Here is a 13,558-nt window from a genome sequence, read left to right on the forward strand (position 1 = left end):
AATTCAATATTGGCGAAAATGGCTGGCATATTGCATCTTTTGTGGCCAATAGTACTCTGAATTATCCCAAATTATTTTAATTTATGTTGAGCCACATTTATCTAATAAACAGCTGTAATGGAGTTTGGCAATTGGTAAACTGAATAGTTTGCAAAATCAGTGTGTGATAAACAGAACAGTCTCGGATGTATTTTGGACCTACTATATATAACATGTAATGTTTTAGGTGTATGTCGCCAACGATGCATAAAATATTTTAGCATGACCCAGATTACCGGTTACAGTGCGCATACAGTAATAAGCAGAATATTACAGCAGTATAATGCATCTAAAATTGCAGCAGTTCCTCATTTGCTCAGAAAATATCTGCACTTACATCAACTTGATATAACTCCATGTTCAAAAGATGAACTTTGTTTTTTTATTACATTTATGATAAGACTTTCTCAAATAGATTTCCTCTATCATTAACGAAACCAATTCAAAGAGTTCCTATTCCATCCAATGTCAGACTGGGGCACGAAGAGTCTACAAGGACAATGCAGTTGTATGGGCCCATGCTTAGGGGTGTGGCTGGCCACTGTCTGCGGGTGTGGCCAGCTACCACAGAGGCTTGGCTAACTTTTAGAGGATAGATAGATAGATAGATAGATAGATAGATAGATAGATAGATAGATAGATAGATAGATAGATAGATAGATAGATAGATAGAGATGTGTATCCGGAAAGTATTCAGTGATTCACTTTTTCCACATTTTGTTATGTTACAGCCTTATTCAACAATGGAATAAATGCATTTTTTCTCTCAAAATTCTACACACAATACCCCATTATAACAAATGTGAAAAAAAAGGTTTTTTTGAGACTTTTGCAAATTAAAAAAAAACTGAGAAATTACATGTACATAAGTATTCACAGCCTTTGCCATGAAGCTCAAAATTGAGCGCAGGTGCATCCTGTTTCCACTGATCATCTATGAGATGATCCTACAGCTTAATTGGAGTCAACCTGTGGTAGATTCAGTTGATTGGACATGATTTGGAAAGGCACACACCTGTCTATATAAGGTCCCACACTTGACAGTGCATGTCTGAGCACAAACCAAGCATGAAGTCAAAGGAATTGTCTGTAGACCTTAGAGACAGGATTGTCTGGAGGTACAAATCTGGGGAAGGGTACAGAAAAATGCTGCTTTAACGGTCCCAATGAGCACAGTGGCCTCCATCATCCGTAAATGGAAGAATTTTGGAACCACCAGGACTCTTCCTAGAGCTGGCCGGCCATCTAAACTGAGTGGTCGGGGAGAAGGGCCCTAGTCAGGGAGGTGACCAATAACCCGATGGTCACTCTGTGAGAGCTACAGCATTCCACCGTGGAAAGAGAACCTTCAAAAAGGACAACCATCTCTGCAGCAATCCAAACCATTCCTTAGTAAAAAAGCACATGGCAGCCCACCTGGAGTTTGCCAAAATGCACCTGAAGGACTCTCAGAACATGAGAAACAAAATTCTCTGGTCTGAAGAAACAAAGATTGAACTCTTTGGTGTGAATGTCAGACGTCATGTTTGGAGGAAACCAGGCACCTCTCATCACCAGGCCAATGCCATCCCTACAGTGAAGCATGGTGGTGGCAGCATCATGCTGTGGGGATGTTTTTCAGCGGCAGGAACTGTGAGACTAGTCAGGATAGAGGGAAAGATGAATGATGCAATGTACAGAGACATCCTGGATGAAAACCTGCTCCAGAGCGCTCAACCTCAGACTGGGGCAACTGTTCATCTTTCAGCAGGACAACGACCCTAAGCACATGGCCAAGATATCAAAGGAGTGGCTTCGGGACAACTCTGTGAATGTCTTTGAGTGGCCCAGCCAGAGCCCAGACTTGAATCCGATTGAAGATCTCTGGACAGATCTGAAAATGGCTGTGCGCAGACGCTTCCCATCCAACCTGATGGAGCGAATGGGCAAAACTTCCCAAAGATAGGTGTGCCAAGCTTGTGGCATCATATTCAGAAAGACTTGAGGCTGTAATTGCTGCCAAAGGTGCATCAACAAAGTATTGAGCAAAGGTTGTGAATACTTATGTACATGTGATTTTTTTTTTTTTTTTATAAATTAGCCAAAATCTAAAAAAAATAAAAAAATCACATCATTATGGGGTATTGAGATTACCTAAAGGATAAAAAATGGGCAGACTAGATGGGCCAAGTGGTTCTTATCTGCCGTCAAATTCTATGTTTCTATGTTACTTTCCGGATGCATGATAGACAGACAGATAGATTAGACAGATTAGATAAACCAGCACATCCAGGTAATGCAAAAATAGACAAATAGTTTATATGACCATAAAGTGCAAAAAGTTTTTTTTACAGCATAAGAGGCAAAGAGGTAATAAATGCAATAACATATACTCGTCAGGTCATGTAAAAGAGCACAGCCTCATCACATGCCGCCCGTTAGTCTGGGTCGACAGCCGTTTCGGTGCTAGTGTTGCACCTTCATCAGAGACTAAACAAACAAGCAGGTTGTCAGGTTGATTTGCCATCCACAGCCAAGAGATTGGGGGCAGTGGGCTGTCATGCTGTCAAAGTCAGTTTACAGTGTGGTTCTGGGGAAAAGGGGAACCAGACTGTAGATAACCAAATTTAGTATACATACCTGTTTATGCTTTCTGGTGAATGTATTAGGCAATGTCTTTTTCCCAGCCTGCTAGTAAGAAAAAAGACTTAAAATAATTTTATCGTTTGTTTTTTTTTTAAAAGTCATGGTGGACAGATCTAGCTTTTGCACTGTCATAAGCAGAACAGATGGAACATCACTACTCACAATCTCCAGCTCCTCCTTCATAAAAGTCACTGGTTGCTCACTGAGGATCTTTTCTAAACAGCTACTGAGCAGGAACGCCTGAAAGAGAGCAGAGATGTTGTGAATTTATGGGTAACGGAGATGCCTGCTCCAAAGCGCCAGAGCTAAACCAGTGATGTCTCCCTTGGATGGGCCGCCAACTCCTCTGTCACTTCCAAATGAAATGAGAAGTAACGCAACCAAATTTTTTATCTTGGGAGGGGGGATTTCAGGCTGCATAAAATCCTACTGTTTCCTGGACAGTCCCGATGGTCATTAAACAGGGAGGCAGGCAGATTTAGAAAAAAAAAAGAAAAAAAAAAAGAAGTAAACTAGAAATTGAATGTATGAACTTGGTTCCGTATAGAAATGTGTTTTACATCTCAGTCTTTCACTATCAGTTTGACAGGATGACTCTGTGCTGGTGGAGAAACCCCCTCCTGCCGCTATCCAAGGCCAAACCAGTCCTCCCATAGCACAAGATGTATCATTAATCGCATATTAAATGCAATGAAAAATATGGCTTCTCAACCTTTTCTCAATGCAGTCATGTAACGAGACCATCTTGTAGGGACAGCTGTGCAATAACCAGCTGTCCTGGGGGTTGAAATACGCAGACGTGGCCATCCAGTAACATAAGGAATGGTGAAGAAACCCATAGGCTACAATAGCCAATGACATCCAATTATGGTATTGACTATTGAACACAAGCTCCAGGAGATCTCACTCATAGTTACACAAGTGGACAGGTCACTGCCTAAATCTGCGCACCCACCTCCTGAAATACTCTGGGCTGCTGTGAAGCCACCAATGATCTGATTTACTATTGTGTGTTCTTTGACCATCCTCTAACACTAATGGGTATGCAGAAGAAAAAGATTGGACAAAATAAGGTGCCCGGACTCTAGTCAAAATGCATTGGAGTGGAGATCTTCCTTTTAGTGGCATAGCAATCGGATTGGATTCGGTATATACCGATGGATGGGATACCAGCGGTCAGAATCCAGACAGCCACCCGGAAAGTACCCTAACCCTCCCTTGTCGGTGCCAAAACCTAACTTCCCCTTGTAAGTTTCTAACCCCCCCTCCCCGGTACCTAACCATCCCCTTTCCATCCCTGCACCTCAACCCCTAACCCCCCTTTTAATGCCTAAACATCCGCCCCCCCCACACGCGGCAGGATGCGAGCGTGTCCCACTAAAAGAGTGTCCAGGAGTCAGTATTTTGTCGCTGGAATACAGATTTCCATCAGCATTGTAATGACATCCCGGACTGGATGTAAACAATTGATTTGATTTAATTCACTTAACCATTGGCAAATGGGGGGGGGGGGCGGACAAACAAACAAACACCCAACAGACTTGAGCAGCTTTTAGCTACGTTGGCATTGTGTACACTGATAAAATCATATGGGCAGTGTTTCTGCCATGCTTTACAGTGATTGTGTAATGTCATGTGATGTACAATCCTATGCCACACCCCCGGCTAATCCCCTGTATTCACCCCTGGCAACAAACCTGCTCTGTCCATAATGTGATCCGTTTCAGCGAATGTCCTTGCATGTACTCCAACTTGAATTCTAGCGCTCTATTTTGTTTTTCTGTTTGCTAAAATAAAGTAATGACATCATCTGATTTAGGAACAGAGAGCAGATATTACATAGGGGGCGATTCAAATCTGATCGTAGAATTTAGCACATCTACGATCATTTACTCAGACATGCAGGGGGACACCCAGCACAGGGCTAGTCTGCCCCGCATGTCAGGCCCTGCCCCCACCCGGGTGAGAAAGCATCGCATGGCGGCAATGCTTTTGCACCCACCGAGTAGCTCCCCGCAATGGTGCGGACACGCCTGCGTTGCCCGGAGCGTGCCCCACCAACGCCGTTGGCATGCCCCCTCCCACCCCTGTCAATCAGGCAGAGGCGATCGCTGCCCTAAGATGCTTTTAGCATCTCACTGTCTCCCGGGGTGCGCGCAGACACACTCTCCAAAGGGCTTCAGATTGCGATCCGCGTTACACCATTGGAACGTATATTATACCACAGTGCCTGGAGGTACTTTTTTTTTTTTTTAAATAAAATGTAGAGAGCCTCCACACATTGATTGTCACATATTGTAACATTTATTGCTTAACTGGTTACTCCAGACAGTTTTAGCAACATTGTTCTTTCTATGTTTTTAATACTCATGTGAATTAATTTGTATCATACCCCCCAGGAGGTTTCTTGATATTGTTTTTTACATTAATAAATGTTTTAAATATCTCAGTGTTATTAAGCGCCACTTGGATTTATTATTATTATTATTATTATTATTACTACTACTACAGACTGCGATCCAGTCTGATTTAGGCCCATAGTCCATTCATTCATAACACCTGATGAAATCTAACATCATAGTGCTGAATACAGAAGTCCTCTGTAGGCACATGCCTAGTCGATGGTAAACACAGGTTTCCAGAGGGGGGTGTTCCAAATGTTTGATCTTAGAGGGAGTGTTACCATTAAAAAAATAAAAAAGGGGTGAGGGGATGGAGCTGGACTGCACACCCTAATTTTAAACATAAGCGGTGCTACCTTGCTGAGACTTGTAGTGACACACAGACAAGAAAAAGAAAATGCAGGTGCGCACTCTAAGCACTCAGAACACTGGTAATTGATGCAATTGTAATAAACTCTACCATTTAGCTTGGAGTAAAACTGAGGTTCTTAGCACAATTTTTGGCCAAATATTTGAGCCCACCTACCTAGTCACGGTGAGACTTTATCAGGTGGGTTCCTAACATCACTAATGCTGACATACTGTATACAATTTATCCAGGTATTATCAGTAAAAAGCAAGGACCAATCCCAATAAAAACACCCTATCTGGGGATATTCAGACAAGCTTCTATTTTAATAGTACAAATTTTTAATGTACTATTTCGGTAACAATAAATGTAATAAATCATTTCTATACTCTGCCACTTCGGGGCAGGTGTGCTAAACGTTAAAAAGTAAAAGTGGAGAGAGATAAACTACTAACCAATCAACTCCTACTTAAAACAGTTCAAGTCCAATAAGGCATAGTAATGACGAGCCCCATTAAGAACGGCCGATCTGGTGTGTATCACACCTTCCTTGGAGCTGACCCTTAAGGAAAGTGTGATATACACCAAAGCACTACATAGAATAATCATTATATAGTGCACATTGTCACAGTGAGTTATCAGTCCTATGTGTAACACAAAGCATTTCTGCACACACACTGCCAATCACTTACTGGGAGCATGGTGACGTGCCAGCAGCTGATATTACTGATGGGGAGACGGATCATTTCTGTTTGGTTGCTGGGTGTCTGAAAGCTGCAGTATAATCCATGGCTCCCCACAGACACTGTAACGGTGGTGTTGGTCTCTGGGTGGTTTGTGGTGCAAGGGCCCAACTGCAGGTGACCGTAGTGCTCCACTTGCTGCATCAGCTGCAAAAACTGAAACACAACGTGAACAAGCTTAGCAGGAACACAACAGGGTGGGTTCCGTGTTGCACGGAACGGATCTCCGTGCACTGGGGCAGATGACAATTGTCTGCATATAGCGCATGCGCAGATGTGAATTTATGCATGTCAGCGTATGCATGAGTCGGGTAGAACTTGGGTGGATCTATTTTTTTTCAAGTGGCATTGGGTGTTTCAGGGTGGGAACAGGGCAGCAACAATGGGGAACCGCCCTGACTTGTGAGAGTTCCGTGGCCCTGTATCTAAAACTCTGCTATTCTGAGGCGGGTGTATGGGGAAGAGAAGCCTGTTTCTGGTGTCTGTTGGGTCTATTGCAGCCAGTATGGGGCTAGTGCAAGTGACTGTTGCGGCAGACGGAGTAAAACCAATGGGTAGTACAGCTTTCCACCTGCAGATGCAGAGGCCCTATGGAATGTCACAGGAGTATGAGGCAGGAAATCACAGGGAAGGGCTAGGGGCAGGAGGTTATCGCTGAGTGCATTGCCCTAAGCCACTCTGTCCTGAGGCCATAAATGTTTTTAGTAGTGACAAAATCAAAACCCAGCAAAAGTGGGAGAAGAAATTTATGTTCGAGTTTCTGGTCTCTCATCCTATCATAAATGTTGGTGGTGGAAGACTGCATCATTCAGCTCTCACCTTCAAACAAACTGGTCACTGAGGTCATAAAGCAAACAGCCTGGAGTTCTGTGTCCAGCAATCCAGCATTGAGCTGGTTAAAAATACCAAGGGTGGGAGGGGGTGAGTGCAGCTGAAGAGTATAACCATCACTCTTCTCAGTAATGTGTGTGTTCATTCTTTATGTGATGTAGCATTTGCTAGAAGTGGGCTGTTCAATTCATCTGTGTCATCCCCACAGCCGGATTCTAGATTTGTGTGTAAGTCTAGGCTTCGGAATTATTATCTCTTTTTATTTTTGTTTGAGATTGTACCGTACTCTGTATGTATTTCTAAAATCTTCTTTATCTTTGTAACACTTTTTGTAACTAAAGCTCTGAAGTATTCTTGGAATTAAACTTACAAATTCTATTCCTGATTCTGTGATTCTTAGAACCTAAGGCCTCGTGTGGCCCACATCTACCTACTTTTTCTGAGTATTGCAGTGTGTGTGACAGGTAGAAACGAAGGCTATATTGCGTTTAGACGCTAAAATCCCTCTTGCTGGTGGTGGCAAATGTGTTTGTATAACCCCGCATGTCCAAAGTGACCCCCACGTCACAAGTAGTGCTTCTCAGATTGGCATATCTGGAAAAGCGACCGGCAGGTCCGTGACACCCACCAATAAAAAACAATAGGGATGTTATATTACAAAAAGACATACATAAAACATATATAAGGAGAAGTCAGACATCCCATTAGTTTTCTTCCTACTGTATGTATAGGTCATGTCCACAAATCTGGGGCTGTATATTGCCCAGTTGCGTTAAACAGTTCATAGAATATTACGGTATGCAGTTAATTTCCTGACTGTCGGGACACAGCGGTTGGAATACAGACACTGGAATCCTGACAGCAGAAACAATGTCAGCGGTCGAAATCCCGCCAGATGCCCAGTATTCCCATTAGGGTGGTGGTCCACGCCACCACCCCAGAGGGAATAGAATAGTGTGGCGAGAGAATTCTTGCCACCTAGCCCGCAAGGGGACACACTGTGCTCAATGTCGGGATTTCGACTGTCGGGATTCCGGCATAGGTCTCCTGTCCGCTGGGATCCAGACAGTCGGGAATTCATACTGAATCCAATATTACCGCAGTTCATCTGGCCATAAATGTGCAGTTCCAGACAGCTAAGCCGGGTACACATTAGCGCGGTGTCCCATGACAAATGGCCTACGTTGGGCAGTGTGTACCCATGATTGCGGGTCGCTAGCGATATTTTCCGGATGGCCCTGCTGCAGGGCAACAGTACTATGCAAATGAAGGAGGACCAGCCTTCTGATGTGTACGACCAATCCCCACCTGGTACGGGCCGAAGGTAAGTTTGGTCGTCCGGGACGTCGAGACGTTTGGCCATCGCACAAATGTGTACCAAGCTTTACTGTAAAATACAAGACAGATCTCTTAATATTTTTTTATAATTAAATTCTTGATTTTAGCTAGTTTTTTTCTGGTTTATGCTGAAAAATATCTTTATACAATAAAATACACCTATTTGGTATATGAGCATAGCCTGATTGAATCTCCCTTTGTTTGAAAACACCTCCCACCAGTAACTGGAGGAAGAGCAGAGAGATTCCATCAGGAGGGAATGACAAAAGATACCTTTACGGGATTCATGGTGTCAGTGGAACTGCAAGTGGCGTACACCCGTTTATACTTTGTCCCCTCTCATGTTGTGGTGTGGATGTAAGAATTAAAGGTGATCCTCTGGTGCAAAGTTCCTGTTAAAGAAACCTTTATAAGGGAGACTTGCATAACTATTATGCAAGTGCGGGATGCCATCCTCTTGTTTTAATTAGGTGGAGGACACCACTGGAGTTGAAGTAGGCAAGTGGACACATGTGGGGTGTATTATATCCTCCCTCTAAAAGATATATTACACTAGATTCTCCTCTTTTTAGTAATCTTTTGCATACTTGAACACCCGTTGAGGAAACAAACGTTTTCAGGGGTGGATGTAAGAATAGAAGGCAGTCCTTCTGTACAAGATTTGTATTAAAGATACCTTGATAGGTAGAATATGCACAATTCTTGTGCGAATACAGTACGCCATTCTTTCGTTGTAATGTGATCTAGGACACTAGTGGAGTTAGAAGTGGACTAGTGCACACCTACTTGGTGTATTATTTCTCCCCTCAAGGACATACTACACTATATTATTTTTTCATATTTATTCTTTTGCATTTGGGAATACCTGCCGAGGAATTGAATACGTTTTGAAGATCATTTACAAAAGGACTGTGAACAAATCGGTCCGGATACCAAATATGGATGTTATTGAGTATTTCTTCATTTATCTATGCTCTGTGTACAGTGAGCGCCAGTATTACTTGTAGTGTATCCTATTGTTTTAATTAATTAACAGCACCTGTAATCTGCCTTTAACTATGTGTTCAGTGAACAGAGACATGGCTCCTGATCGTTGTAATACAGGTGTGTTTCCACACTGAAAATAATTACATACAGAATTAACAAAAATAATTAAAAACCAACTAAGTATCCAATCGCTGGTATTGCTCGTAGTAGCTTGTTGGTGGTGCACCTGAGGGTACAGCCGTGCACTACTGAGAGTCAATTGACATAGAAAAAGAAAAACCCTTTGTTGGCGCACTCGTTGAGAAAATAAGATTTTACTCACCGGTAAATCTATTTCTCGTAGTCCGTAGTGGATGCTGGGACTCCGTAAGGACCATGGGGAATAGCGGCTCCGCAGGAGACTGGGCACAACTAAAAGAAAGCTTTAGACTACTGGTGTGCACTGGCTCCTCCCACTATGACCCTCCTCCAGACCTCAGTTAGGATACTGTGCCCGGAAGAGCTGACACAATAAGGAAGGATTTTGAATCCCGGGTAAGACTCATACCAGCCACACCAATCACACCGTATAACTCGTGATACAATACCCAGTTAACAGTATGATAACAACTGAGCCTCTCAACAGATGGCTCAACAATAACCCTTTAGTTAGGCAATAACTATATACAAGTATTGCAGACAATCCGCACTTGGGATGGGCGCCCAGCATCCACTACGGACTACGAGAAATAGATTTACCGGTGAGTAAAATCTTATTTTCTCTGACGTCCTAAGTGGATGCTGGGACTCCGTAAGGACCATGGGGATTATACCAAAGCTCCCGAACGGGCGGGAGAGTGCGGATGACTCTGCAGCACCGAATGGGCAAACTCTAGGTCCTCCTCAGCCAGGGTGTCAAACTTGTAGAATTTAGCAAGTGTGTTTGACCCCGACCAAGTAGCTGCTCGGCAAAGTTGTAGAGCCGAGACCCCTCGGGCAGCCGCCCAAGAAGAGGAAAAAAGAGAAGATTTCTCCCAGCGCTAATGTAATTAGGTATATAGTAATACTTAGTGGCAATATAGGCTCAAATGAAAATATTCATAAAATCAATGAAAGTTAAAATATAATATTTTATTAACACATGAGAACACTTTTCCAAGGGTATACTTTTCCCTGAAGTGATCCTAATACCGGTATACACAAAACAAATACACACAACAATTAACATATAAGAATACCAGTGATACGCTAAAAAACGCGGTTTATTCACTGGATGGGAGTAATTATCCCTCAGATAAAAGCAAGCATATATATGTGTGGTAACTGTATAAATAAAAGTCCCTTATGAGAATGCAGATTTGTATATGCAGTTGCTGTATCACGATCCCTTATCGTATAGGGAATAAGTCCAGAATTCTGATTGATGTCAGCTAATTGCTATAAAATCCTTTCAGAGTGGAGATCAGCACATTGAACCAAAGTCCTGAACTCCTAAGCAAAAAATGTCCAGAAGTGTGTTTTGTGTTTAATTATTAGTGTACAATAACACACTATACACTTGGAGTTTATTGTATAAAATTGCTCCTCTAGATATATAGGAGCAACTAAAATTATGGCAAACTAATATGGAATATACATATACACATAAAGAATAAATCCCATTATGCACGAGACTACAGGAATATGCATATGAAGGAGAGGATTCAAAACCCATATAAGTGCTGTCTTTCATGACAAAATAGAGCCCTGTATGAGAAGCAGGCTGAGGGAGAAGTGAAGTCTATATACATTATGACGTCCGGTTCCCATGACAAACAACAAACAGAAGACTTAGACGGAGACGTGGTTGCCCGGACAACAGACGCGCTCCAGTCAGAGGAAGGAAATGGAGTGAGAGACGTCAGCACGTACAGTCTCCATAACAACGAGAAACTCCAATCAGAGGAAGAAAACGAAGGGAGAGACGTCAACACGTACGGTCTCCACAACAAGAAACTCACAGACGGAGGACATGAACGGAGCGTCGGGCTCTACACGCATGCGCATAAGATAGAAATCAGTCACCATGACAACGAACACACAGGATAGGATATAAGAACGGGATGTGGATATAGCTCAGCCATCCTGAGGAAGCCTGCGGTGTCAGGTGAAACTAGTTGATTGCGGAGCTATTGGATATGTCTGCCGGCAGACACTCGTTCTAGTAACTATCCTGCTACTTTGAAGTAAGTGCCTCACACACTTCTGGACATTTTTTGCTTAGGAGTTCAGGACTTTGGTTCAATGTGCTGATCTCCACTCTGAAAGGATTTTATAGCAATTAGCTGACATCAATCAGAATTCTGGACTTATTCCCTATACGATAAGGGATCGTGATACAGCAACTGCATATACAAATCTGCATTCTCATAAGGGACTTTTATTTATACAGTTACCACACATATATATGCTTGCTTTTATCTGAGGGATAATTACTCCCATCCAGTGAATAAACCGCGTTTTTTAGCGTATCACTGGTATTCTTATATGTTAATTGTTGTGTGTATTTGTTTTGTGTATACCGGTATTAGGATCACTTCAGGGAAAAGTATACCCTTGGAAAAGTGTTCTCATGTGTTAATAAAATATTATATTTTAACTTTCATTGATTTTATGAATATTTTCATTTGAGCCTATATTGCCACTAAGTATTACTATATACCTAATTACATTAGCGCTGGGAGAAATCTTCTCTTTTTTCCTCTCTATTAGTATTTTTGTGGGGATTGTGGATATCCTCATACATACTCCTAGCAGCTTTAATTAATTAGGGAAGGCAAACGAGCGCAATCCTCTATTCTTGCTTTTTTCAGCCGCCCAAGAAGAGCCCACTTTCCTCGTGGAATGGGCTTTCACTGATTTAGGATGCGGCAGTCCAGCCGCAGAATGTGCAAGCTGAATCGTACTACAGATCCAGCGAGCAATAGTCTGCTTTGAAGCAGGTGCACCCAACTTGTTGGGCGCATACAGGATAAATAGCGAGTCAGTCTTTCTGACTCCCGCAGTCCTGGAAACATAAATTTTCAGGGCCCTGACTACGTCCAACAACTTGGAAGCCTCCAAGTCTTTAGTAGCCGCAGGCACCACGATAGGTTGGTTCAGATGAAAGGCTGATACTACCTTAGGGAGAAATTGTGGACGAGTCCTCAATTCTGCCCTATCCATATGGAAAATCAGATAAGGGCTTTTACATGACAAAGCCGCCAATTCTGATACACGCCTGGCCGAAGCCAAGGCCAACAACATGACCACTTTCCACGTGAGATACTTCAATTCCACGGTTTTAAGTGGCTCAAACCAATGTGACTTTAGGAAATCCAACACCACGTTGAGATCCCAAGGTGCCACAGGAGGCACAAAAGGGGGCTGACTATGCAGCACTCCCTTAACAAAAGTCTGAACTTCAGGCAGTGAAGCCAGTTCTATTTTTGGAAGAAAATCGATAGAGCCGAAATCTGGACCTTAATAGAACCCAATTTTAGGCCCATAGTCACCTCTGACTGTAGGAAGCGCAGAAATCGACCTAGCTGAAATTCCTCCTTTGGGGCCTTCCTGGCCTCACAGCACGCAACATATTTCCGCCATATGCGGTGATAATGGTTTGCGTTCACTTCTTTCCTAGCTTTAATTAGCGTAGGGATAACTTCCTCCGGAATGCCCTTTTCCTTCAGGATCCGGCGTTCAACCGCCATGCCGTCAAACGCAGCCGCGGTACGTCTTGGAACAGACAAGCCCCCTGCTGCAGCAGGTCCTGTCTGAGCGGCAGAGGCCATGGGTCCTCTGAGATCATTTCTGGGAGTTCTGGGTACCAAGCTCTTCTTGGCCAATCCGGAACAATGAGTATAGTTCTTACTCCTCTCCTTATTATTCCCATTACCCTGGGTAAGAGGCAGAGAAGGGAACACATACACCGACTGGTACACCCACGGTGTTACCAGAGCGTCCACAGCTATCGCCTGAGGGTCCCTTGACCTGGCGCAATATCTTTGTAGCTTTTTGTTGAGGCGGGACGCCATCATGTCCACCTGTGGCCTTTCCCAACTGTGTACAATCATTTGGAAGACTTCTGGATGAAGTCCCCACTCTCCCGGGTGGAGGTCGTGTCTGCTGAGAAAGTCTGCTTCACAGTTGTCCACTCCCGGAATGAACACTGCTGACAGTGCTAACACATGATTTTCCGCCCATCGGAGAATCCTTGTGGCTTCTGCCATCGCCATCCTGCTTCT

General features: G+C 43.3%; 1 protein-coding gene across 1 annotated transcript in view; it reads right to left on the reverse strand.

The window, feature by feature from the left end:
* The window catches only part of SNX31 (sorting nexin 31), a 231,823-nt gene that overhangs the window by 3,408 nt on the left and 214,857 nt on the right, over window positions 1-13,558 (reverse strand). The window contains exons 10-13 of the mRNA XM_063951353.1: window positions 6,108-6,314; window positions 4,362-4,451; window positions 2,827-2,904; window positions 2,659-2,709 (exon numbers count right to left, since the gene is read on the reverse strand). Of these exons, the coding sequence (XP_063807423.1) occupies window positions 2,659-2,709; window positions 2,827-2,904; window positions 4,362-4,451; window positions 6,108-6,314 (426 nt within the window). The remainder of the gene's footprint in view (window positions 1-2,658; window positions 2,710-2,826; window positions 2,905-4,361; window positions 4,452-6,107; window positions 6,315-13,558) is intronic.

Source organism: Pseudophryne corroboree, chromosome 2 (assembly GCF_028390025.1).
Source record: "Pseudophryne corroboree isolate aPseCor3 chromosome 2, aPseCor3.hap2, whole genome shotgun sequence".
NCBI lineage: Eukaryota > Metazoa > Chordata > Amphibia > Anura > Myobatrachidae > Pseudophryne > Pseudophryne corroboree.